At 41.3% G+C, this 25,882-nt stretch overlaps 1 protein-coding gene across 3 annotated transcripts in view; it reads right to left on the bottom strand.

Annotated features, from left to right (window-relative positions):
- Positions 1-3,707: 3,707 nt before the first annotated feature.
- The window catches only part of TWSG1 (twisted gastrulation BMP signaling modulator 1), a 90,917-nt gene continuing 68,742 nt past the window's right edge, over positions 3,708-25,882 (bottom strand). For all 3 annotated transcript variants that reach the window (XM_029590999.1, XM_029590998.1, XM_029591000.1), the window contains one exon: positions 3,708-11,157. In XM_029590999.1, the coding sequence (XP_029446859.1) occupies positions 10,976-11,157 (182 nt within the window). In that variant the 3' untranslated portion in view covers positions 3,708-10,975. The remainder of the gene's footprint in view (positions 11,158-25,882) is intronic.

Here is a 25,882-nt window from a genome sequence, read left to right on the forward strand (position 1 = left end):
GCCCAGTGAGGAACACATTGTCCAGAGAGCACACGAGACAAATGTAGCTCTGATGGAACTTGGTTGCTGAGGATGGTATACACCAAAAGTACAGAGATACCACCATTCTTTACCTTTCTTCAGATGCGGGACTGTCTCTACAGGACTATTATTGAATATTTCTCTCATAAAGGTCACAAAGTGGTCCCTTGTCTCTAGCTTCCTTTCTAGGCTCCAACATAGTGAGGGCCTATTCTTTGTTGTTGAGAAGTGGAGGTTGGGTGTTCAGCATTGGAGGGTACCCATCCAATTGACTGACTCATCATCTTCAGAAACTCCTGGTCTTCCATAGAGCGGGCAAGTTTCCATTCACTGATTAATTGAACAAGCTCTCCTCCAGCTCCATCTCCCCATTTTCTAATTTTATAAAGTAATAAAACAACATCACTGAACTCCAGTGACCAGTAAAGGAAAAAAGTGGGTGGGTACTGGAAGAAACAGAGGGGCTTTTGTACCTTTGTCTACCATAGATGAAATACCAAGGAAGATGACAACAAAAACAAAAACTAACCTGCATGAGGATTTATTTATTCAATTTAATATAACACCTGATATTAGAAATTTCCAAGCAGTTTACAATAATAAAATCAATATAATACAATCCTAATAATATCTTGCAGGCGTTTGCACACCGTGGCTAGCAGTTGGGGTGTACCCTTAGTAGTATGGACAGAATAGCTGGGCAAACTGGATGGGCCAATTTGTTGGTCTTTTGTCTGCCATTATCTACCATGATATTGTGTTCTTGCTTTTTCATCCTGTTTTCCATGTCTGCCATGTTTTTACAGGCCTTCAACCTTACTAGTGAAAACTTGCTCAGATTACTTGCAAATCTTTGCTGGCTGCAAATATTCCAGACAAGAGTTCAATCAGAATCTCATCTCATCCCACTGCCATTGGACCCAGGCATATCAGACTGCTATCTCAGTTAACATAGTAAATGATGGCACAATGACCAAAATGGCCCATTTAGTCTGCTCAGTTTAGATCCTGCCCTTTGACTAAAAAGACACACAAGTTCCTACATGCAACCCAACATACTCTCTCACCACATTTTACCTGACCTGCCAATCCTTTTCTTACCACTCCATATCCTCCCCAAAAACTCCCAAAATCTTTTACAGTGAAGGCCTCTGTTAGTAGGCCATTTTGGATCTTGCCATCTTCAACTTAAATATTGATTTTGTAGAAGCCAAGTTTGCATCCAGCTGCCCCATGCTCACTGAAGTTGAGTTTAACCATGGTCCTTTCACGCAGGTTTCTCAGCTTTCTTGGAAGCCCACTGCAATTATACAACTGTTTAGGATTATAATCACTGCTTTATGCAAGTTACTCCACTACCTTCTAAGAAGCACAATGCAATGCCAATGCTGTTTTTGCACAGTTGTGTATTTGATATAAGAATTTCAACATAGGCCTAGGTTACAAGGGTGAAGCCTTCAGATGGGAAGGCTCTCATCTTGCCATTTCTTTCTCCCAACAAAAAAATTGGTCAGATTAGCAAATCCAGAAGTTTAAAAACAGTACAGTTTGGAGAAACATTTCAGTATCCAAATGTGAGACCATCTTATTTAATAAATCCTAATAACTACCTTTTTGAAAGTAAACTTTCATAATGGAATTAAGCACAGGGTTATAACCTGTTAGTACATCTATCATTCTTGGTGTACAAAGTGTTAGAACAAGCATAGACACAGGGGCACATCTAGTATCACGGCTGGCCAGCACAATTTTGAATAGAGAGAATATCAGGCCTGGAGCCTAGGAGGCACTCTAGGCCCCACTAGCCCACTACGTGTGGCAGGAGGGGGGGGGGGGCATTTGGATCGGGGGGAGTGATTTATTGGAAATGAGGGATGTGGATGGGGTATTCACAGCATGACACATTTTTTCTTTTGCTCCCGAGAGCCACCTCTGGAGACTGGGCCTTTCAGGCCATGGTGGCCTTTTAAGAACATGGTGGTCCTGAGCAAAGGGACTACTGTTGTTCATCTTTTGGGGACTACACCACAATATTTTTCCCTGTGGCATTTTATCACTGGGGAAAATAGCATATGGTTTCTAAAGCTGTGGTACAGAGTACTACAGCTTTGAAAGACCCCCTCCCACAAGTATTTTTTTGCTCTGGGTAAGATTACCCCAGGTAGGTAAATGGCCCCCTACGTTTGTACCTGAGGCAATGAAGGGTGAAATGACTTGCCCAAGTCACAAGTAGCAGCAGTGGGATTTGAACCCTGGCTCTTAGCCTGCTGCTCAACCCTATCCTCAGGGCACACCTAGCTAGTCAGATTTTCAGGATATCCACAATGAAGATGCATGAGATAGATTTGTATACAATAGAGGCATGCATCTTCATTGTGGATATCAAGAAAACAAGGTCTGTTTGTGGCTTTCGAGGACAGAGTTTGCCATCCTGGGTTGAGAACTATTGCACTAGGCTATTCATCCATCTAGTACAGAAGTGGGCAAAACGTTTAAACCATGGCTTCCCTCAAATTCATGCAATTGATTAGTACCCCCCCCTAAGTTGGGTCACTAGTCATATATATGTATGTGTGGTGGCTAATAGCTGTGATCTCTCACCTGTGTAGGGACCCAGCAGCAACAGGGCCTCCTCCTGGCCTGAGGGTGGCAGCTCTTCCTGGGTTTTGGAACATTGCAGTGGATGTTCCCATGTTGTCCAGTTCTTCTGCAGAGTAAGCAGCTCCTCTTCTTGGCTCACCAAAAGAAACACATGGCTAAGCCGTGACATGCTCACAATAATGTTGCTATGTTCTAGCAGCAGCCTCCTTCCTGAGTTGGCACAGAGACTCGACAGTGTAGCCATTTTTTTTCTTCCCTAATTGGGCAGCCAGTGTGCCCCCCTTTCAGGACTGTTCATGCTCCCCAGTTTATTCACCCCCGATCTAGTAAATGATAACATTGGTGCAGATGAATTTACAGATAATATACAACATAGCTTAGATATAGTCAGTTATAATGTAGGCATTGCTATTAACATTCAATTTATAGGCTAGGCCAGGGTTTCCCAAATTTGTGCTGGGGATCCCACAGCCAGTCATGTTTTCAGGATATTCACAACAAATATGGCTGTGGGGTCCCCAGGACAGGTTTAGGAAGTCCTAGGCTAGGCACATAATAAGATAGGCAGTGGTAGGTGGATGCGAGGTATAATTAGTTGCATTTACCATTAAATACTCGGCTGAAACCTAGGTTTTCACTTGCTTCCTGAAAGAGGTAGTTTTCATTTTGGTGTAGCATTTCAGATAGTGAATTCCATAGGGAGGAGGTTATTCATGAGAAGGCCAATGTGAATTGTTTGAACCCTTTATTTTCTTTGGTGAGAATGTAAGTATGGAAGTTCCTTGCAATAACCTTAGAGGTCTCGGAGTATAGATAAGTCTTTTGTTATTCGGGAATTTTGGGACTTTTCCCTTTCAAGCTTTGAAAGGTAGGCATAGATTTTTATAACTTTTTACTTTAACCGGGCACATACATATAATATCAACGTGTATCTACAGATCTAGGTGATTTACAACAATGGTAAAATAAAAACAAAATTTAAAATAAAAGCACATAAGAATGTATCTAATAGATCCAATTAATCATGAGTGGTATTTAAATGTTATAATTGCTAAGCCTGTGTAAATAAATAGGCGTGTAGCATCTTCTTAAAATCAATTAAGACTTTTTTTTTTTTTTTTTTTAAAGTATTTAGTTAATGCATTCCACAATTTTAGTCCCTGAATACAAAAAAAAGAATCCCTAGACTCTTCTAGACGAACATTTAAAAGAAGGAACATCTAGGATCAATTGGGATCCTGGCAGGAGTGTTCTTCTGTTTGGGCATTTTAAGAGCAGTATTCATACGATGAGGTGCAATGCCTTTCACTCCTTTCTATACTATCGTTAAAACTCTACATTTAATCCTCCAGGCCACAGGAAGTCAAGGATGTTTAGATATGGAGTAATGTGAATATATAATGGAATTTGCTCTATTATTCTCATAGCAAAATTTTGTGCACATTGTAAAGCTCAAATGGCATTTTTTGGAATACCCAAATAATCAATGGTGGTTAAGGCTATTGAGTAAATCCCCATTTTAAGTCAGAAACATCCAAAAACGGTCAAATTCTTCTAAGTATCCATAGTTTACAGTATGAGGTTTGTACTACCTTTTTTTTTTTTAAATATTGGATGACGAAGTGATAGCTTGCTATCCATTATAAAACCCTGATTTTTTACTTTACCTCTAATAGTAATTGCAAGGTACCAAATTTCTGTTTTTGATATATTCAAGACAAGTTTGTTATTTGTCAACCACTGATTCAAATACTTAAGCAAACAGAAATTTTCTGCAGCGTTTCGTCTTTAGTCCCACTCATGGGTACAAAGAACCTTATGTCGTCAGCGAAAATTCAATACCCAACCTCCAGCTCAACAAGGGCATGACCAATAGGGGTTAGAATTGCTGACAAAGAGGATCCTTGAGGAACACCTGTTTTCAATTTGAAAGAACTAGAGATTTCACCTGAAGATACCACCCTATTGCTGCAATCTTCAAGAAAAGACAAACCATTTTAAAACTATATCACCTACTCCAATTTCTCAAACATTGTAACAATTTTATGATCAATTGTCTCAAATGCTGCTGATAAATCAAGGAGGACCAGAAAAAAATTCAGTGCCTGAATTTAAATCCACATCTGAAGACAAATGACGACAATGAAAGGTTTCTGTGCTATAGCCTACTCTGAAACCAAATTGTTGAGAATCTAAACATGTGTAAATCTAAAAACAGTTGTTTTAAGACAATTTTTTTTCGAGAATCTTAGTTATAAAAAGGTGGATTTGAGATGGGTCAATAGTTAAAATTATCAGGGGGAGCTTTGGTTTCTTTAGAACTGGCTTAACATATGCCATTCTTAGGTTGGCAGGGATGTTTCCTTCATGTAGAGAAAAATTCACTAGTTCTAATAAAACGGTGGCAATTCTTTCTTCAGACATTTAAATGATAAGTTAGAGCTTCCACTTAAGGGGCAATAACTGGAATTTAGTTTCCCCAATAACAGAACAAATTTCATTAGAATTAGTTTCCTCAAATGATACCCATAACCCTGGTAAAGATTTAGTATTTTCAATTATTTCATCATTAACCGCTGGTAGTTGTGCAATTGCCCTATTTAGTAGAGGTATATAAAGGAGGCACTCACTACTTTAGCAATGTGAGGTTCCATCATGAGATTAGATTAGGATCAAGTTGAACCCCTAGACTTTGTACAGGGTCTTTGGGCTGGAGAGTAGGTCCTGATTGGGATGGTATGGACCTCGGAGGCTTTTGCCAGAGTTCAGATTTGGTGGGGTTAAGTTTGAGTTTATAGTTGCTGAGCCATTCGGCTACTGCCATCAGAGTTATTGGAATGATGATGGGAGAGGCTTGGTCGGATCAAGGTTTAATACAAAGTTGGACGTCATCTGCAAACGGGTGACATTCAATGTTCACAGCTAGAATCAAATTACAGATAGGACATATGGAGATGTTGAAGAGAATTGGGGAAAGATCACAGCCGACAAATGAGATTTTTTTGGCCTGAATTATTAATTGGTTTAAATCTTTTCTGTCATATGGGCCATCTAGGAGCAATACCTTCAATGCATTTAGGCACTGAATCAAGAGACCACTCAACTGTATCAAAGGCTTCAAAAAGATCTAATAAGATTAAGATAGAGTCATCCCTTTGATCTGCATGTAAATGAATACCATTACTAATGTCCAACAGATCAGATTCAGTGCCATGGCTTTTCCTGAAGCCAGATTTGGTGGGGTGCAAGATGTTTCTCTTTTGGAAGAAGTAGAGGAGCTAGAAGTAGACTACCTTTTCCATTAGTATGGATAAAAAGAGGATGCTACAGCCTGGGCAGTAGTTAATTATTTTGGAGGTCAGAGCAAGTTTCTTCAGGATAGGTTTGATTATCACTTTAAGTGTGTCAAAGAAAGCCTTGAGATAAGATGGCATTGACTATATTGGAAAGCTATGGGGCTAGATCTTGCTTGCTTTGTGGATGAACTTCGGAGGAATTTGGTCTAGGGGGCTAAGGGATTAGCTAATTCTTTGGAGGATATTTTCCACTTTTTGATGGTGTCTGGGAAGAGTTGGGATGTTCCTGCAAATAAGGGTAAAGCTATTAAGAGGTGCAAAGGAGGGAGAATTGTCAAAGGAAGAATGCAGTGCTAGGACGTTATTCATTAAGAATTTAGTGATATCTGCAGGTGTGTGGGCTCCTGTGGAAGTAGAGATGATTTGAGAAAGATTTGAAGAGCTTCTGTACTACTTTGAACAGTTTATTCTGATGGTTCATAAAGCATTGAAGTTAGAGACATAGTTTTGTTTTGTTTTTTTATGTACCAAACAGCTGCTTTATATTTCTTTGCATATTCCTTGCAGTTATGGAGGTTTGTACCCATTTTATGTTTCTGCCAAACTTGTTCAAGTTGATGGGATTGCTGCTTCAGGAGGAGAAGATCCTCTTGGAACCATGGAGAGTTCCTAGGCCTTCTAGTTGGCCTGGGTTTTAATAGAGCTAGAGAGTGTTAATTACTGAAGTGAATTACTTGTTCTACTGCTGATTAGGGCTTCTGATGGGTCAGAGGGGATTAAAGTTTCCAATATGTTGAGAAGTTGTTTTATACTTTCACTTGTGATGGAGGAAATGTGCCTAGATGGGGGTTTCAGTAGGGAGGGCAAAATGGGTTTGTTTTGGGATAGGAATGGTGGCTCAGACCAGGTCGTAGTCTGACCATGAGATTGGGTCCAAATTAAAGTTTGCAGTATAAAAGAATGAAGGGCGTGACATACTTGTGAGTGGGGGGCCTTGTTTAACTGAGTAAGACCAATATTTTCCATGTTGCTTCGGCTGGAAAGTAGCAGTGATGGCACTGGGGGGGATTCTCTGTGCGATAGTTAAAGTCTCCTAGAATGATCATGTTGCAGAGAAATTCTGAGGGTTTAAGAAAGGAGTCAAGGTGAGCATCTGGTGGGTTGTATATCAGGACAAGTTTGGATCCTTTGTTGCCTTGAAATTTTATGACTAGGCAGTCAGATTTGCCTATTTGTTGGGAAGCAATTAGATAGAGAGCCGAGGAGTGCCTAAAGATGGTAGCCACACCCATAAGACAAGATGTGTGATGTATAAGATAGGTGGGCACAGCTGAGCTAGTGTGTTATTTTCACCCTCTCCAATCCAGGTCTCTGACAGACAGAGGATGAGAAGATTGTTGATGCTGCCTGTCCAAGTGTTACCCTTGTGTTGCGCTGACCTGTGCAACATCGAGCCTTAACTGATGGAAAGCAGGTCAGAGTTTGACTTTATTTAATTATGCACTAGCAACGTTCCCACCACTGCCCTTAGAATCCCACCAACACATCACTACAACTCCCCTGTCAGCACGGAGAGGCCCCAAGTGATGGCGCATTCGCAAGGTAAGGCCCTGCACTGCCATGGATCTGGTAGGGACCTGCCCACAGTCTTCCATCATCCAGACCACAGGTGCATGACAACTTCCTGGGGAAGAGAGGTGAGTTATATGGGTTCTTAGTAAAAGGGAAGAGGTCTGAGTAAGGGAATGAAAGGGGGGGGGGTTGTGAGTAAGGCCTGAGAAGGGGGAGTGAAGGAAGAGAAGGGGTTGAGGATTGTGAGTGACTGACGGAAGGGAATGAGTGGGAAGGAGAGAAAGGAGTGGAATAAATTAGGTGGGAGTGAGGGAGGGAGTAAGAATGAGGAAACAAGAGGGTGACAGAGGAAAGGGAAGGGGATTGAGTAGGAGGATGAGTGGTAGAAGGGAAGGAAGGAAGTGATGTAAGAGTGACAGAAGGAAGGGATTGAATGGAAGAGGGTGTGAATGATACAGAGGGAAGGGAATAGGGTAAGTGGGAATGAGTAACAAAGGGAAGGAAAGAGTTGGGGGCTTAGTGACAGAGGGAAGAGGGTGTCTAGTGACAAGGAGGAGATGAGGGAGAGGGAAGGGGATGAATGATTGAAAGGAGAGTGAGAAGGAAGGAAATAAGTAGAAGAGTGAAAAAGAGAAGACAGAATGGTGCAAGTGTGGGTGTGTGTGTACGCGCGAGTGTGAGAAAGAAAGGAGGAAGTTTGTGTTCCCTCCTCTCTTGCCTTCCCCCGCTAATCCATTACAATCTCAGGGTGACTGTAAATCAAAAGTTTCCAGATATGGAAAGGGGGGATTGCTTTTTATTTTTATGTATTGGGTGGTGTTTGATATGTCTGCTGTTTTGAAATATTTAATTGAATTTTAGGAAATGTTTAGAAGGTTCTCTTTTAGCCTTATTCTTAATTTTTAGATGTTTTATTCGTGATTTGTTTTGAAATTTTGTTTTTATTAATATGGTTTACTATTATGATTGATTTGTATTTATTTTGTTTTATGAGCAAATTGCCTTGTTGTACTACATATGAATTTGGCTTGTAGGGGTTTCCAGTTCAGTTTTTTGTCTGCACTTTTCTATTTATACTTTATGGTCTTTTTATTCTTATTTGGTGACGGATTATCTTTGTCAGCATTTGTGCTCAGGTGAGGCAGTCTGCTAGCCACGAAAATGCTTTCTACTTTTGCCTTAAAATGTATCCCTGTCGGATTTTGGTAGAGATTGGGATGCATGATTGCAGGGCTCATGTGCTAAAACTGGCGGTGCTTAATTAAGCCTGTTGGATATTGAAATGTCTGCAGCAAGTGCCGGGGGTTTGATCATCATGCAGAGGAGCTTCAAGGGGGCCCCCATGTTGCAGTCGATACCTTGTAATGTGGCCTCTGCACAAAAATGTTTGCCCACCCCTGCTTTAGCTGGAGTGGGAGGTGGTCCAACAGAGGAGCTAGCCAGGTTGTAGAGTTTTAGATGCTATGTTATATGAATCAGACTGAGCTGGTCATATGTTTTAATGCATTTTGCAATTGCATCCAAAACAGAAGCAATTGGGTTTTTATCTAGATGTTCTATATCATAAGACTCTTATCTTATCATTTTTAGGGTGTTAGACAAGTATTGCACTATTTGAAACTGATGAGCTGTAATTCTTGATTGCAACCTTGGCAATTGAAACTTTTTTTTTTAAACTAGTAATATTTAACAGACTCTTAGGTGAAACATTAGAAAAACATTTTTTTTTGCTTTTTGCACAGCTAATTATACTATTAAAGAGTCATGCGGAAGCTGGACCCTGTATTTCAAGTAAATAGTCTTTGCCACTAAAGGAATAGAAAAAGGAGTTTTCCATAGCTTTGATTGTGGTCCTCCAATTGTTTCTGCACTGGAACTAAACTTTGGTTGTTTTCGTGGTTGAATAAACTGCAGCACACTTTGATGCTTCTCCGGCTTTTGATAGTCTTCATCCAACTTAAGAGACTGATACAAATGATTTTCAGATGAATGTGGGCTATGCCATGTCTTCAAGCAGAGTGGAGCTTCTAGATGGTTGTGGAGACAGATCAGTAATTCTGGAGATTTGTCAATGGAGTATGGGAATAAGAATAAAATAAATAAAATAAAAAAAAAAATAGAATCTGCCTGAGTCAGTATTTCTGAATGGAGAATCCTACCAAAAAGACTTCTTTAGGAGATAAAGTAACAGGTTGTAATCAAACTTTCTGATACAGTGAAACAGAAGCTTGAGAATGAAGTTGCTTAGAGTACTTTTCCAAAGCAGGTTCTGTGATGGGACCTGGCGCAGAAGTAGTAGTTGGTTTAGACATAGGACTTAAAATCTGTTCATAGCTTCTGCACAATGAATGGCACACAGGAATAAGTGGAAAAGGAAGCAGAGGTTGAGCCTTCATGGAGGATGAACCTGACTATGGAACTAGCACTGCACAAGAACTTCTATGCTTAGATGAAGTACTGAAGCATCAGTGCCAAGTCAGCGTATCAGCATCAATAGGCTTTGGTACCACATTAGTCTAATCTGGCACCATGACAACCACGCTGAGGTTGACAGCATCATTTCTTCTGCACCAATCAATGGCACTGTATCTCCTTTTTGTGCCAAAAGTTTTTTGGTATGATGTTTGCCAGCCTTCAGTGCCGAAGGGGAAATTCCCCTCTCCCTTTTACACATGGAGGGGTACAAAGGGGGGGGGGGGTGTGGAATCTGTGTCAACCCCTTCAAGATTCTGTCCCCTTGGGCACTGGGCCTCTGAGGACGAATCCACTTTTGCTGAAGAGGACAACAAATACTTTTCACGTCCCATTAAATTATTGCTTGCATCACAAGAGGTAACCGTACCACCTGCCTCACAGCAGGGAGGAAGTAGGAATAGACTTAAGGAAAGTGAAGAGATGAAGCTGTTAATGCAGTAACTTCTACGGTTCTCAGTATTGAGCACCCTGCTCTGATAAATACCAATTGCAAACCAAGGGCCTGATTCATCAAGGTATTTTCCCATAGACAAAAAGAGAAGAACACCTTAATGAATCAAACAAATGGTGCAGTGGCAGATTCTGGTTAAGACTGAAAAAGTACAATGGAGACTTTCAAAAAAATTACTAGAAGAAATAAGAAATTACATTTACTGGCAATATAAAAGCAGAGTAACAGAGTGATTGTGAGGCCATTGTAGTAACTGGCTTTCTAAAAGAAAAGGATTCACTATATTTAAAATCTGTATCTACATTTGCTCATGTACATGTTCTTAAAAAAAAAAAAAAGCAATTACAAATCCAATGGACAATATGCAATTGCAAACAGTAAAAATCATAAAAATACACTTCTCTCAAACTTTATACATTTTTTTCCAGACAGATGGCATCAAATTTGCAACAATACCAGGTATTCACCAAAGACGTCTAATCCCCTTTTTTTTAATTTAAAAAAGAAATAAGACTTTTGGCACGGTCCATCATCATCAACAAAGACCTTTTGGATTGTTTCAAAACATACAGTTCTTGCATTTTACAGTCTTGCTGCCATAGTCGATGCACTCTGGTCCAATACACTCACAGCATGCATTGTGAAACCATCGATACTTAGACGCTCCCATGGATTCGCAAGAAACCTTGCACTGATGGATCGACATGCAGTCTTTAAAATAGGCCACAGTGCACATGTGTTCTAAAGAGAAAAAAAACACACAGTCAGCATTAGCAGATAATTTGAACAAGTGTGTTTTTTTTTGTTTTTTTGTTTTTTTTTTTAATATAAATGAACATGGTAACGTGTTTTCATCATTCAAATTTGCCAGAGTTGTACAAAGACAGCTACAATACATAAAATGCCAAATGCCTTGTCAAAAGATCCCATAAACACAAAAATCTTTCTGCTGGGGGGACTCCTTTCAAAAGGCATTGACTTGAGGCGTATTCCAAGGGAAACTAAATAAGTCAAATGCCACACAGGATCCCTGGTTAGTAAGAATACAAACCAGAAGAAAGAATGAATTCTGAAACTGATGTCATGGCCCATTTGAAGACTAATGATCTGGTTAGAACCAGTCAGTGTGATGCAGGAAAAGTAAAAAAAAAAAAAAAAAAAAAAAAAAAAGGGCGAGAGAGAGATAGGACAGGGTCTTGGGAACTTTGAGGCATTGCCTGATCATGGCAAGGGAAAGAAATTGGTAATAGAACATACGAGGGAAGGGACAGATACTGGACCTAGTATTTCTGAATGGCGAAAGCATTTGATTTCCAGGTAGGCACTCACCTGAGCATCAGTGATCCTCAGGTGGTCTGCTTTAATATAAGAACCAAAGCAAAGAAGGGTCACAGAAAGGACAAAGTCTGTGGTTTTAAAAATACCAATATTAACAAAAAGGGGAAGTATCTTAAGGAAGCACTGACAGGACAAGTGAAGTGGAAGAAGAGTGGGCCAAACTAAAATTAATTATAGAAAAGAATCATCCACTTTGAAGTGCCTGAAAAGCAGAATATAAATAAAGTAAATAAAAGTAAACAAACATTGGCTATAAAAAAAAGCAAGAAAGAGAAAGATATGGTTATCAGAAACAGGTGGGTTAAGAAAGGGCATGCAAATTAGCATTCAAAACATAACAGATCTAAAAAAAAAAAAAGCAAGGGAGAAGAATATCTGCTAAAGCTGAAAGAGGTAAAGTGAAGTGACAAGACTTTCAGTCAAGTCAGTAAAAGAATGAAGGGCAGAGGCGGAATTGTAAAACAGAGAAGGAGGAGAAGAAATTGTGGCAGGGGACAAGTTAAAAGTAGAGATGCTAAACACCTTTGCTGGTGCGGATTAGAAGAATGTCTGTATTATGGCGTATGAACAGGATAGTTAGAGATAAGGAGGAAAACTTAATTACTGAATAGATATCTGGTTCTGATTTTGTTTTTAGGTTAGCAGGTAGCCGATAGTGGTAAGGGGGAATTAACTGATCCTAAATTTATATGGAAGTGGGGGTCATGCAATGTTGTCTTGCAAGCAGAAGCTGAAGCGCTTGAGTTCCTGTGAGCTATTACTTCATTTTTCCTTACATCGGTGCGCACCTTTTATGCTCACAATGTCCAAAACCCTCTGCAAGGACAACGGCAACACTTCCCTGCCAGCTTTATCGTCAGAGTAAGTCAAGAAAAGGTTGGAAAAAAATAAAGCAGCAAGTTAGACTGAGGCAAAGGCTCTGAACCTAACATGGCAGCTGACGAGACAGATTTCTTCAAGTACACTTCCCAATGAGATGACCTCAGAAATGAAAGAGGTTCCCCCCCCCCCCCAACAGCTTTCCGCCCAAATACACACTAGCCTGGACTCCTGACTTGGCATTGTGGTAGACAAGGTGGCTCAGTTAGTGTCTACAGTTAACAAGGCCACCACCTGTACAGACGAGGTGGGGGAAGAGGTGGATGAAATGGAATCACCACTCATATTGGCTTCCAAAAAAAAAAAACAAACCAAAACTGGAGAGGTTCTACGAATTTTTGGTGGAAGACAGGATGGTTTTGAGAATAAGAGCTGATGCAATAATATCAGGGTCATTGGTTTACCCAATCCAGAGAAGTTCTTTTCTCTGACTGGTTGCTAAGTTGCTGCACTTTACTCCTGCTACAGGGTGCCTCAAGGTCGACTGCATGCACAAGGCCTTGGGTCCTGCATCCAAAGAAGGCAACAGGCCTAGGTAGTGGCGTACTAAGGGGGGGTGTGGGTGTGGCAGTGCAGTCCACCCCCGGTGACACAGCCAGGAGGAGGGTGCCATCGAGAGGAAGGTGGGCGGGGCCCATCCCGCTCACAGCAAAGGAGGAAGGCCACCGGGCCACAAGTGGAGCCCATTCTGCTCGCAGGAGCAGAAGAGGGAAGCCATAGGGCCACGAGTGATGAAAGACAGTGAAGAGAATGGCTGGATAGCCACAGGCCACTGAAGAGTGAGAGGGCCAGAATGACCACACATGAACCTGTGTGTTTCAGAGAGGAAGGGGTGCGTGAGCGTGTGTATGTATGTGAGTAAGAGATTGGGAGCTTGCATGTGTATGTGGGAGTGCATGTATGTTTATGTAAGTAAGAGATTAGGAGCATGTGTATATATGTATGTATGGGAGTGAGGGTGCGTGTTTGTGTGTGAGAGAGGGAGCCTGTGTGAAGGGGTGTATGTGTGTGAGGGAGAGCCTGGGTGTAGGCATGTGACAGGGTGACAGAGAAGTGAACCTTTTATTTATAGCTTTTCTATACCGGCATTCATGATACAATCATATCATGCTGGTTTACAGGTAACAGGGGGTGCGATAACCTTGAACATTTAACAAGTGTAGAGGAAACAAAAGTTACAATAAAACAGGGTTGCAAGAACTGGGGGAGGAAGGAGACAAGAGTAAGAGTAGCTTTAAAGTAGAAGTTATTTATATTGTGCTGAAAGGTCTCTTAATAGTTGTTTTGGTGCATCAATTAGACTCGGGGAAGGCTTGTTTGAATAACCAAGTCTTAAGCCTTTTTCTGAATGTTAATAAACATGGTTCCTGTCTGAGATCAGGGGGTAGGGTGTTCCATAGAGAAGGTCCCGCTGTAGAAAAGGGCCGACCTCTAAAAGCTAGATGGTGCATAGATTTGGTTGGTGGAACAAGCAGGGAGCCTCTGTAGGCTTCTCTGATGGGTCTGAATGAAGTGTGTAGTCTGAGGGGGATTTGGAGGTTAAGAGGGGCTTGGGAATGGATGGTTTTATGGATGATGGTGATGGATTTGTGTAGAATTCTGAAGTGTATTGGTAGCCAGTGTAAATTTTTGAGAATGGGTGAGATGTGGTCTCTTCTTCTGGAGTTTGTCAGGATTCTGGCTGCCGCATTCTGAAGCACCTGAAGAGGTTTGATGGATGAGGAAGGGAGACCTAGCAAGATAGAGTTACAATAATCTATCTTGGAGAATATTACGGGAACCTTGGGGAGGGGGTGCCAAATACTTTAGATACATCTGTCTAAATTGAAGGTCAAAGTAGGAGGTAAAAACAGAATCTGTGCCTCTGACTGGGAGGTGGAGATGTTTCTGCATTCTACTAATACTTTGGAAGACATCTATGCTAATGACAGACAGTGTGAAGGAAGTATTTATCTAGCGTAATGGCATCGCACAAGTCAGAGGCCCGCGGGAGTGAGGTGCAGCCGGCGAAGCTGCAGAAATGGTTTAGTTTTGCTGTTGACCCTTGATATGATCTTTAATGCATAGTGCCAGCAACACTTGACTTTGTCTATCTTTAAGTTGCTGGCCTTTCATGGCCAGAGGTGTAACAGTATCCCTTTCATTTACCTTTAGTCTCACATTCAGGCCAATGCAATACCATGCACGCAGACTAGTGGTTGGACACACGTTTTGGATGCATGTCTATAACCCCTTGTGCAGTAAGGGGATTAACGCATCCAAACTAGCGTGTAAATTCAAGTTGATGAGACTATTAGCTATTACAATTTATGTAAATAATAAATGTGCGCCCAATGCCCACATTTTCACTCTCAAAAATTAACGCCTGCCCCAAAGCAGGTGTTAACTTTAGGGGCTCCTCAAGACTCAGCAGAAAAGCAGAAAATATGTATTTTCTATAGTTCCTCCAACTTAATATCGTGGTGATATTAAATCAGAGGAACCGAAAAAAGGAGTAAGGTTAAAAAAAAAAAAAAAAGTCTTGCTGGCGGTCAGGTTAGGAAAATGGACGCTCGTTAATTAAGCATCTGTTTTCCTAACCCATGCACAGCCTCTTCTCCTGGGCGCCCACTGCCAAGGAGGTGCTAGGGACGTAAATTTCCCCTAGTACCTCCTTTTTAATGCAGCAGCTCATTTGCCTACTGTATCACACGCCCGGGAGAGGTGGATGGGAGCATGTTAGGAAAGCGGGCGCCAGTTTTTCGTGTGCTGATATTGCATTGGCCTGATTATTGGAGGACCTTCCCTTGGGAAATTTCACTAAAAAACAGAGGGCTGCCGGGCAAGATCTCTGACTTTTTTTTCTCTCAATTCGTGCAGGGAAGCTCTGTCATTGTTTCTGGATCGAGGGCTCTGTTTTTAGCTCAAGCTGTTTGGGCCTTGATAAATCAGGAGTGGGTCCAGCCCTATTTACAGGATGATTTTTATATCCTGCAGAACACCTTGGAACAATGCAGCTATTTGCTATTAATTCTTTCCTCATCTTATGCATTTGTAAGCGAGGGTTACTGCAATGTTTAATAGGTTTAATCCATCATACTCCACTATGTGTTGGCGATCCTGTGGACAAAGTGGTTCACATTTACACGTGGTGGACATGCCCTAGAGTACAGAAATTCTGACTGAAGTCATTGAGGTGATCTTAATTGGAGGTATACTGGTGTTTAGGGCCTGGTTTAAATATTTGTAGTGTTGCCTTTTTATAAGATAGGGTTGTTCCATTTGAGTGCATGCCATAATGTAGGTGTAAATTCGTGCGGATTTGTTTGTGTATTATTGCAGATCCTGGTACTATGTTAGGTGCTATATTTCTGTTTCCATTTCTCCAGTTTTGTACTGCATGCAGAGTGGCTTTTTTGTGGTTCCATTCCAGTTTCTGTCTCCATATTTGTAATTTGTGGTCTTTCTGTATTTGGTGAAGATAGATTTTGTGTGTGTGACCGAGGTGTGAGGTATTTAACTAGCATGTAGGTAGTAAAATACCTCATTTTATTTGTTGTTTTTTCTCAATTGGACATGTATTGGTGGTGAACTGATGTCTTTTTATAAGTAGGGCTATTGAGTCTGGTAGTAGAGGATGTTTGTGTTGCTGTTATTGAGATAACACCAGAATATCATTTTTGTATGGTGAGTTGTACGGGTAATGTTCTAGTTCTGCTTTATACCCATTGCTGAGGGGTAGGGGTGGGGTTTCTGCATATGCAGTGTACCTTTATATTTAGCCTTAATAGTCATATATGTGAGAACATTTCTATCAGGTGTGTCCCAACAGAAGAAAGGTTGAGAACCACTGATCTATTATATTACTGTATACCCACTATTGATGTACATCTGTTTTAATAAATGCAAAAGTCACACAACCAATTAGCTCTAGAAAAATGCTCTGTCACATGTGTAGTGCTTTGATTGTTAGAAGACACTAATACTGTGTCATCTATACAGTGATTATAGCACATTTATGTAGCAATTAAAGATAAGAGAGAAAGATAAAATACAAAGGCAGATAAGGACCATACTAGTCTGCCCAATTTCATTCCTGGTGCCCTGCCATAAATCTCAGTTCATCTTAACATCTGGTGCTCGTACTCTCTAACTTGAAGAATAAAGCTAGGATGATCATGTCAGGCTCTGAAACATGTTTAGACAGCTGTGGCAGACTTTGGAAAGCAAAGCTATCATTCCTACTCAAACCATCACTCCCGCTACCCCAGATTTTTCTTTTCATGAGAATGTTCCCTTAGAATACTGACAGATTCATTTACTATACATACAACAATAATCATCTGAAATAAGAATTTAATATTTCAGACATGTACCTGCAGTCACTCTTGGGTTGGATGGCCTGGCAGAACATTTTTGGTATGAGAAAAACCACCTGGATAAACTGGTTAATCAAATGACTGCTATGTGTACCGAGTATTCAATAAAGACTAGTAGCCTCAGTCTTAAAAAATAACTTGAAACTGGACTTGAACCAGACTCCAAAACTTTTGTTGAAAAAAATCTTTAAAAAACTGATTTTAATTTGATATGATACTCTATTAATCCCATGGAATACACCCCCCGCCCCCTACACACAATGAATGAAACAATTCTTCAAGAAATAACACCAAATATGCATATCACATTTCAAAATAAAAATAAATTGGCCAACACAGCCCTATTTTAAACATTGTCTTTATCAAGGGCAAAAGTTTTAAAATACATATATTACAAAAGACTACTCCTTATGGCCCGACCGGCTCTAAATCAGTGTGTTGCAGTGCTCAACAGCATCTCATTTATCTTATGCAGAAAAGCTTCCCAGTGAAATTTTACCAACAAAAGGTTTTGTGAATATTTATCAAGTCCACTTTCAAATTCTTTTCTAAGACTGACACCACTGATCTTTATTGGATATGAAGTACATTTCTGCTACCTAGACTCACTGAAATCTTCCAAATGAAAGAGAGAGAGAGAGGAGGCGGCGTTAAAACCACCACCCAAGATGGCAGGGTAAGCCTTCAAAGGACTGTGCAGCACATGACAACTGCACACATTACTAACAGATCTCTATGCAACTCCAGCTGTGAGCTAAAACCATACTAGCTCAAGCTCCTGGATGTTGGCTTACTTAACTAATGTCCAGTAGACAGATAATGGAGGGAGCTGTCAACACTTTCAAATTTACAGATAAAGACTCTGATTCAAGGATGATACTCTCCTGCCCAGGAAGGCAGCTGGAGATGAATGCAGTCTAATACACCAGCTGAGTCCAAATATAGAAACAAAAGTCCCTTTCAAGTACAATTAGACAATCCTTGTTTTAAGGCCAAAGAACTCCTTTAATTTGATCTTATAGTTGCCAAAGTAGAGGCTGCTGGCATGAACTTGGCAGATGGACTTCCAATTAAAAAAACCCCCAAAAAAACAAAAATCACACACACACACACACACCCCAATGCAAAAAATTGGAAAATTTCATATGAAAAATACTTGAGAAAATGCAGCAAATCTAGAGTCTATAAAATCTGCAGATTTGTCCCTTTCTCTCTTTGAATATATTAGCAAACAGCACAAGAACTATTTCCCTCGGGTCATTTAGGATGGCAATAGTCAAAAGTAAAACTCAGTTTGAATTCTTCCCCCTCCTTCTTACTGTGGGCAAAAAGCTGTTTCAAAAAGTGGGCAAGATTAGGTCCGGGGAAAAGCAGGATGCCCGCCAGCCCAGATTTTCAATAGGAAACTCTGGAGAGTTTCCCTTTAAAACTGAGCTTCAGTTCTGTTTGCAGTTTGCTTGGTGCCCTCCGTTTAATTCATGTTTTCATTTCCAAGATTTTATTTGCGAGCCATTTACTTCAGTTTTGTACGTTTTCATAAGCACAGTATTCCTTATAACGGGTACAAGGTTTTCAACAGGAACAAGTTCAGGGCAGTTGGTGTTTGAACAATTCAGGTTACATTAGAAAATTAGCACAACTGCCTGCTAAAAAACAAAAACAAAACACAAAACAGTCCATTAAATTTCCATATGGGTTGGCCTTAGCAAGGTGGTGCAGAAAGCCTAATTTCTTGTTAGACGGGGCCAACAGGTTCTGACACTCAAGCACCAGGGGACGGAAGGTAGGAGGCTGCCTATAGCACAGGGATCACTATCAGTGCAGGAACAGCACCCAGGAAAAATCTCTCAACTGCTCAGCCACTGCTGTCTGGGGCATGCTGTTTAGTGAGGGGGAAGCAGCCTTCTTACACAGCCAACATATGTTGGTTGGGTATCTGTTTTGTTGAAATGCTAGTGTGAAAAATGGATCTGTTAATACCAATCACCCTTGTAATGAACTGCAGAATAATTCTCACAGTTTAACTGCAATAGTTTCAAGTTAATTCCTTGATGTTAATAAAGTCAAATATAAAAACAATGTATACTGGAGGGGGGGGGGGGGTTTCTTGTGTTCTATACAAGATCATAATTAATAAACATACATTTGGTAAATGTGAATTTCTAGGACCAAGACTCCATTAAAATTAACACAGAAGCCTACTGGAAGCCAGAAAAAAAAAAAAAGATTAAAAATGAATATTGTGCTCAATTTCACTACGAGTAAACATGTCCCACTGTCAATATTTATTTTGAAATCAAAGAGATTAAAGTATTAAAATTTAAATTAAAAAAGCAGGATAATGAATTTTGTAAAAACAAAGACTGGCACTGATAGGGACCAACGCATCAGCAAATGTGTGGTACGTTAGAAACATTTTTCATGTGCCAGACTCTTAACCTTGGCCCAGGCAGCTGGGCAAACTGGTTTTTACACTTACAAAAATCAAACAAAAACAAAAAGCCACATTGCCATTTGTCATATGTTTTGACCGTTGTATCATCTAAGGGAGGCCAACAGACATTCTGTTTCTGTACTTTCACTTTTCAAATCTATAGTTTAAAGGATTATTTTGACAAGAATGCAAAAGAGAAGAAAATTGTACAAGGAATCATATAACAAAAACCAAAAACAGATTAACCACAAACTCAAAAGCATAGTAAAATCAGGCCCTTATCCAGAAGAAAAATTTCCAGAGGCAAGGGAGGATCAACTGAACTTCTGTCACACTGATTAATTAAGTTCAGTTTCTTCGCTTTCTTTAAAATATATATATATTTTGTTCATTTTTTGTCTTTTTTTTTGCATGTGTTTCAATTTTTGATTGTCCCTCGAGTTTGTGTTTTATCCAATACAGTATCTGTCTTTTTATTTGGTATCTCTCCTGCCTCCTGTCTCTCTTCCATGGGGGCAGACAGCAGCCGCAGAGTACAGCAGCTCTCCCTGGACCCATCCCAGTGGCAGTAGTTCCTCTTGGGCCCAGGCCAGCAACAAGTAATGATTCTTTTTTTTTTTTAATGTCTGGGAATTTTGCAGTAAAACCTGAAAATGCTGATATTAAAGGAAAGCTTGGTTTCTCAGTCCAATAATAGTTAAAAAAAAAAAAAAAAAAAAAAGGCCATCCAACTAATTTTAGAAAAAAGTCATCTAAAAGGTTGCGCATGCTACCAACCAAATATTCTGGGATAATTACAGGTTAGACTGATGCAGTGAGAATCCACTCAGCACTGTTTTTAAAGAAGTCTCAACTCTAGTATCCAAGTTGGACCACAGCGATAGCATAATAAAGGGAAACGTTTTCAACTACATCACATTAAAAATAAACTGTTTTCATCATGTGTAACTATGCAAAAATACTCTTATATAATCTAGTTTTTAATAATTTGGCTCAAAAGATATCAGCATGAAGTAGTAATACTGGGAAACTTTCTATGGACTAACCAATGTACTCTGGGATGCTCATTACAGCCTTCAGTTACAGAAAGCAACATGCTTTAACAGTTGGCCAAGCTGTAAATGTAAAACACGTGAAAATGACTGAGGTTTAAGTAGGGCAACTTAGCTAGTCATGTGTACATTTGTTTTCTTCACTTTTGAAATTAAGTCATAGATCATCACTGGGCTCTAAGTGATGTGAATCATAGGGGTGTGCATTCGTTTTGAACTTAAATGTAAAACACAACTTTTTTTTTTTTTAACTTAAAAAAGTGATGAGGCGAAAATGATCGGATTTCCAACGTATTCAACATAGCTATGTTGAATACGTTGGAAATCGCGATTGTTGATCCTAAATAAAAATTTAAACCCCTCACCCTCCTTAATCCCCCCACCCAAGACTTACCACAACTCCCTGGTGATCCAGCGGGGAGTCAGGGCGCCATTTCTGAACTCCTTTGCGAGGAGCACGTGACGTCGGCGCCACGTCGGAGTGACGCGGCATCACGTGATTCCCCGCGAGTTCGCTCCGGGACCCTCGTTGGGCCCAAAAGGAACTTTTGGCCAGCTTGGGGGGGTCAGGAGGCCCCCCAAGCTGGCCAAAAGTTCCTTTTGGGCCCAACGAGGGTCCCGGAGAGAACCCGCGGGGAATCACGTGACGCCGCGTCACTCCGACGTGGCGCCGACGTCACGTGCTCCTCGCAAAGGAGTTCAGAAATGGCGTCCTGACTCCCCGCTGGATCACCAGGGAGTTTAAATTTTTATTTGCACGTATGGACATAGACTCAACTTATGGAATTCTCCATATGTCCATATTGACCGCAAATGGGACCCCCTTTCGACTTATGGACTTATGAACATAAACGTGTGCTCTGCACATCCCTAGTGAATCATGCCTCGCTGAAATACAGGAGACAAATACAAACTGACATTTTTAGACAAGCCATCTTTAACTGAAACCCGTTCCAGTCCCACATAACACCACACATTAACAGGGAAGTAAAAGCTGAGTGAGCCATCACATGTTTGAGCCTGGCTTGAGCTAACTATCTGTGCAACATCAGAATGCTTTCTGGTTGCGCTTGTCGCCCCATCACTATAAACCCTGATGCAATCTGTTCTGCTGACTCCCGCTGATGTCACAAAATGACCTCACACTTTGAAAACACCACTTAACCGCTGTCGTCTTGAGCTTTTTGTAAAATAAAGAGCCTTTATTTCCTTATCCAAACACAGGATAGTAAGTAGGTCATTTTTGAGATGTCTGTTTATTCACCAAAATTGCACAAGAGCCAACTTTTCATGATGACTGGGGGTACTAAACTCAATAGAAATTACCACTCCCCGCTCAATATTGGGTGTGCTCAAGCACTCACTGCACCCACAGACCTGGCAACTGTGCCAAAATTATATACATTACAGGAAAATCAGGATCACACATCTATGCACTTCCTTGCCAGTGTCATTAGATATTGGAATATTTTCCAGCTTTCTGCTCTCCAAATATTTCCCTTACAATTTGAATGACACATGGCATTTTGTCTACTCAACTACAGGCAAAATATTTGTCTCAGTAATTTTCTGTACCAACCACCAAGTAGGATGAACATGCTTGCTTCTCCCCCCCCCCACCCCCCTCATCAGCAGCAGTTGTGCATTTCATTATTGCTTTAGTACTGAGCAGTTGCTTAGACTCTCACTCAAAAAGTGAATACTGCTTGCACTTATACATTTCATGCTTGGTAATTTCATCTCTCTGTAATTTGAAGGGTTTCAGAAATTCATAGCATCATACTTTTGCACAAATTACACACTGCAGTTGAGGTATAACACTACTTTCAGTACAAATAAAACCGGAATTCAAGTAGCGGTCTTCATATTTCTTCAGTTTGGCAGGATAAACAGTGGGCTTTTTTTTTTTTTTTAAACTCACATCCTCCACCCATCTGTCTTCAGCCCTTTTGGTTCAACTAAATTAAGGAAATTCTTTATCATCACTCTGTGGGATTTGCCTTGAAGCTGATCTTTAAAGTAAAAATGTATCCATCTCTGGTTTGCATATTGCTGTGCATTTCCAACAATATTTCCTGCCCTTTATATTTTTTTTTTAGCTTGTTACTGATGAAATAGCTGTACTAGAATGCAGATTATGTAACACACACACACACTCTCCAACCCAAGAATATTTTCACCTCTGCCAGTAGCGGTTGATGTTGAGATGGGCCAATATATCCCACCATTCTAAAGAACTGGCTCAGAATCACAGTTTATGTTGAGTTCTGACATGCACAGAAACTCAAAGAGCAACTAGCATTCAACTTTAGCTGATCAATTCACACCATGTGTATCCAAGTGTTTTTCACCATGAATTTTTTTTTTTTTTTACTTTTTGTGCGTTTTATGACTTTGAACTGAAGAGTTCTACACTGTTTTCAGCTTAGTAACATCTAATTTTCCTCTGGAAAAGGAGAGCATAGCTCTAGGCATAGAAAAGTTATAGCTGCTATTTCAGGATCTGCTTTTTAATTCTGTTTCTTTGCCAGCTAGAATTACTGAATGAAGAGTGTTTCTAAAACTATAGCATGACTCCTTTATTTTATTTAACTCGATACCATATTATACAGCAGACAATAGAAGATACGTCTAACCAAGATACAACTAACCAAGCATACAAAAGTTGATGTGTGAAAATACAATAAAGCCCAGATCTTTTATGGACTCCCAATATCTATAAACAGACCTAGTCACTATAGTAAAAGTCGAGGCAGACAACCATTCACCCCCATTCATGCCTATAATTTTACTCACAGGTAGTCTTGCTTGTTTATCAAAACTACCCAATAAACAGAGTATCCCCTTCTTGCAATCTAATTGTCACTGGCAATAAAACTTAAAAAAAAACAATTTCCAAGCTTGCATGCACTTGTTACTCTCCTTGTAGTACAGATTATATCAAGGCGCTCAGCCTGCATCCAAGTCACTATATGCTGATGCTTTAACACAGCTGAAGGCATTCTTTAATTCATATTGCAATTTGTGCAAACTTTTGTAACCTGTAGCTAAACCAGTCACCAAGATAGATCCCAACAACAGCCACTTGCCACAAAGGAAGCTTGACTGAAATGATTTGTTCTAATACTTTAAATATTGCTTCCCAAAAATAAAATTTTAGGACATAATATAAACTTAGCAAAGATCCATTAACCATATTACATTTAAGAAAAACAGATGACGCAATACTCATTTTGCATGCTTTGATTTTAGATAAGAATGGTAACATATTAAATTGCATTTCTCTGAGGACAAGCAGGATGATAAGTCCTCACACATGGGTGACATCAGATTGAGCCCCGACAGAAACCCATGTCAAAGTTTCTAGAACTTTGACTTGGTCACGCTGAGCATGCCCAGCACCACATGGGGGTCCCTCTTTACTCTCTTCCACAGAGCTGCAGCATTACAGTTGGTGAGCCTCATATTTTTGGGCCATCTGGCCTATTTTTGGAAAAATGTTCGACACTCCCACCCCCGCTGTCTTCAGTTGTTGCTGTGTCAGCAATGCCAGGTCACTCTAGGGCCTCCCTCTAGCATCTTAGGGTTTTGATATTTTTGGTAAGCTTCCTTTTGTGTTGTTACCCCCGGGGCAGCGGTGCGGTTGGTCCCCGTCAGTCAGCGATTGCCATCGAGTTTGATCTAGTGTACGTCTTCTTTCGTCCTCTCATGGCTGCATCCAGGTTTAAGCAATGCCCTTAGTGCTCAAGGACTATGTCCATCAAAGACCCCCCCCCCCCCCCCGCCATGATAACTGTGTCCTCTGCATGGGGGCACCATATGATGTCTAGGGTTGCCATAAATGTGCCTAGATGTCCCCAAAAGGACGTCTGCTTTGACTCGGTAAGAAGGAGCGCATCTTCGGGTCGACATCTGAGCCATCATCATCTGCATCAGAGGCACTGGCAAAGGAGGATCTTGGAGCCACAACGATCAGCACCAAGTCATCGACATTGGCAGGCCATCTGTTCTGTCGGTGCCGTCAGCTCAAAGCAGTGCAGGAGGCTGACCATCATCGAGCTCCAGGCAGAGGACATCACCAGGGAAGGACAGTGTCTAGCATTAAGGGAAGCCAAAGAATCATTGGCATAAGTCCCCATCTATGCTTGGTATCAGATGCGAGGGATGCACCAGCTCATGGTGTGATGCCTCTGCAGCGACCCCGCAGTGAGGATAGTCAGTCCTCCACCGATGCCAGTGGTGTGTCATGGACTCCAGCAGTCCCAGTGCCAGCCACCAATCCTCCTCTTGGTTCTGAAGAGGATCTGGGTCGTGCCTCCTCCCTCCCAGTCAGTTTTGGCATCTGCAGTGTTCGAGGAGGAACTTGAGATGCACGTGCAGCTAAGCTGTCGACCTTGGAGCTGCTGCTGGAATCTCTACACTTGCTCTTCAGCACGTTACCAATCCAGCCAGTGTCCATTCTCAGGATGGTGCCAATATCCATTGGGGCACCACAGCCTCCCCCTGCCAATACAGTGGTCGAGCAGGTTCCTTGGAGGAGGAAGCTTCCCCAGGCTGGCCGAGCCTCTGAGGCCTGAAGCCCCTCCATCCAATGCTGTCAGTGCCTGCACCGCTGAACGAAGGCAGAAGCACCCAGGGCCCAATTTCCAGTTGATGAAGAGGCTTATGATCCCTGGGGGGGATGACTCTGAGGTCTCAGATGATCTCCCTTCAGGCCCATCTCCTCCGGAGCAGCAAAGGTGGTCCATGCCCAGGGACCTTACCTTCACAGGGTTTGGCTGGTTGATTGTGGAGGCCATCCCCTTTCACAGTGTTAACTGAAGAGGATGCCAGGCCCAAAATGCTTGAGATCCTCCAGTTTGTAAAGCCTCCTAAGGGAGTCAGGGTGGTGCCGGTACACAACATCCTTAAGGAGTTGCTGTTGAGGATCTGAGAACTCCCCCTCACAGTGCCTCCTGTAAACAAGGCAGCAAACGCTGTTTATCACGTCCAGAAGGTTGCTGGATTAGACTAGTATCAGCTGCCCCACCAAATCAGCTCTCAAGAGAGCCAAGCGTTCTAGGATCGATTCCTCAGCACTCCTGGGGAAGGATCAGAGCGATGGATGCTCTTTTGAAAAAGGTCTTTCAGGGAACTATGCTCATTGCCTGCATAGCTTCCTACCAGCTCTATGTGAGCCAGGGCTTGCGGGACATCTGGAAGCAGGTACAGGAGGTGGCCAAGCAGCTGCCTCAATAGCAGCAGGACACCTTTATGTCACTGGTGCATAAGAGCTTGAAGTGGAATCAGTGCCCGCAGAATGGCATGGCTACAGGCTTTGGATCTCCAACTGGAAGTACAGAAAAAAAACAACTCACTGACGTGCCATGTGCTGGAGAGATAAGGTGAGAGTCCTAATGCTCTGG

Source organism: Rhinatrema bivittatum, chromosome 2 (assembly GCF_901001135.1).
Source record: "Rhinatrema bivittatum chromosome 2, aRhiBiv1.1, whole genome shotgun sequence".
Taxonomy (NCBI): domain Eukaryota; kingdom Metazoa; phylum Chordata; class Amphibia; order Gymnophiona; family Rhinatrematidae; genus Rhinatrema; species Rhinatrema bivittatum.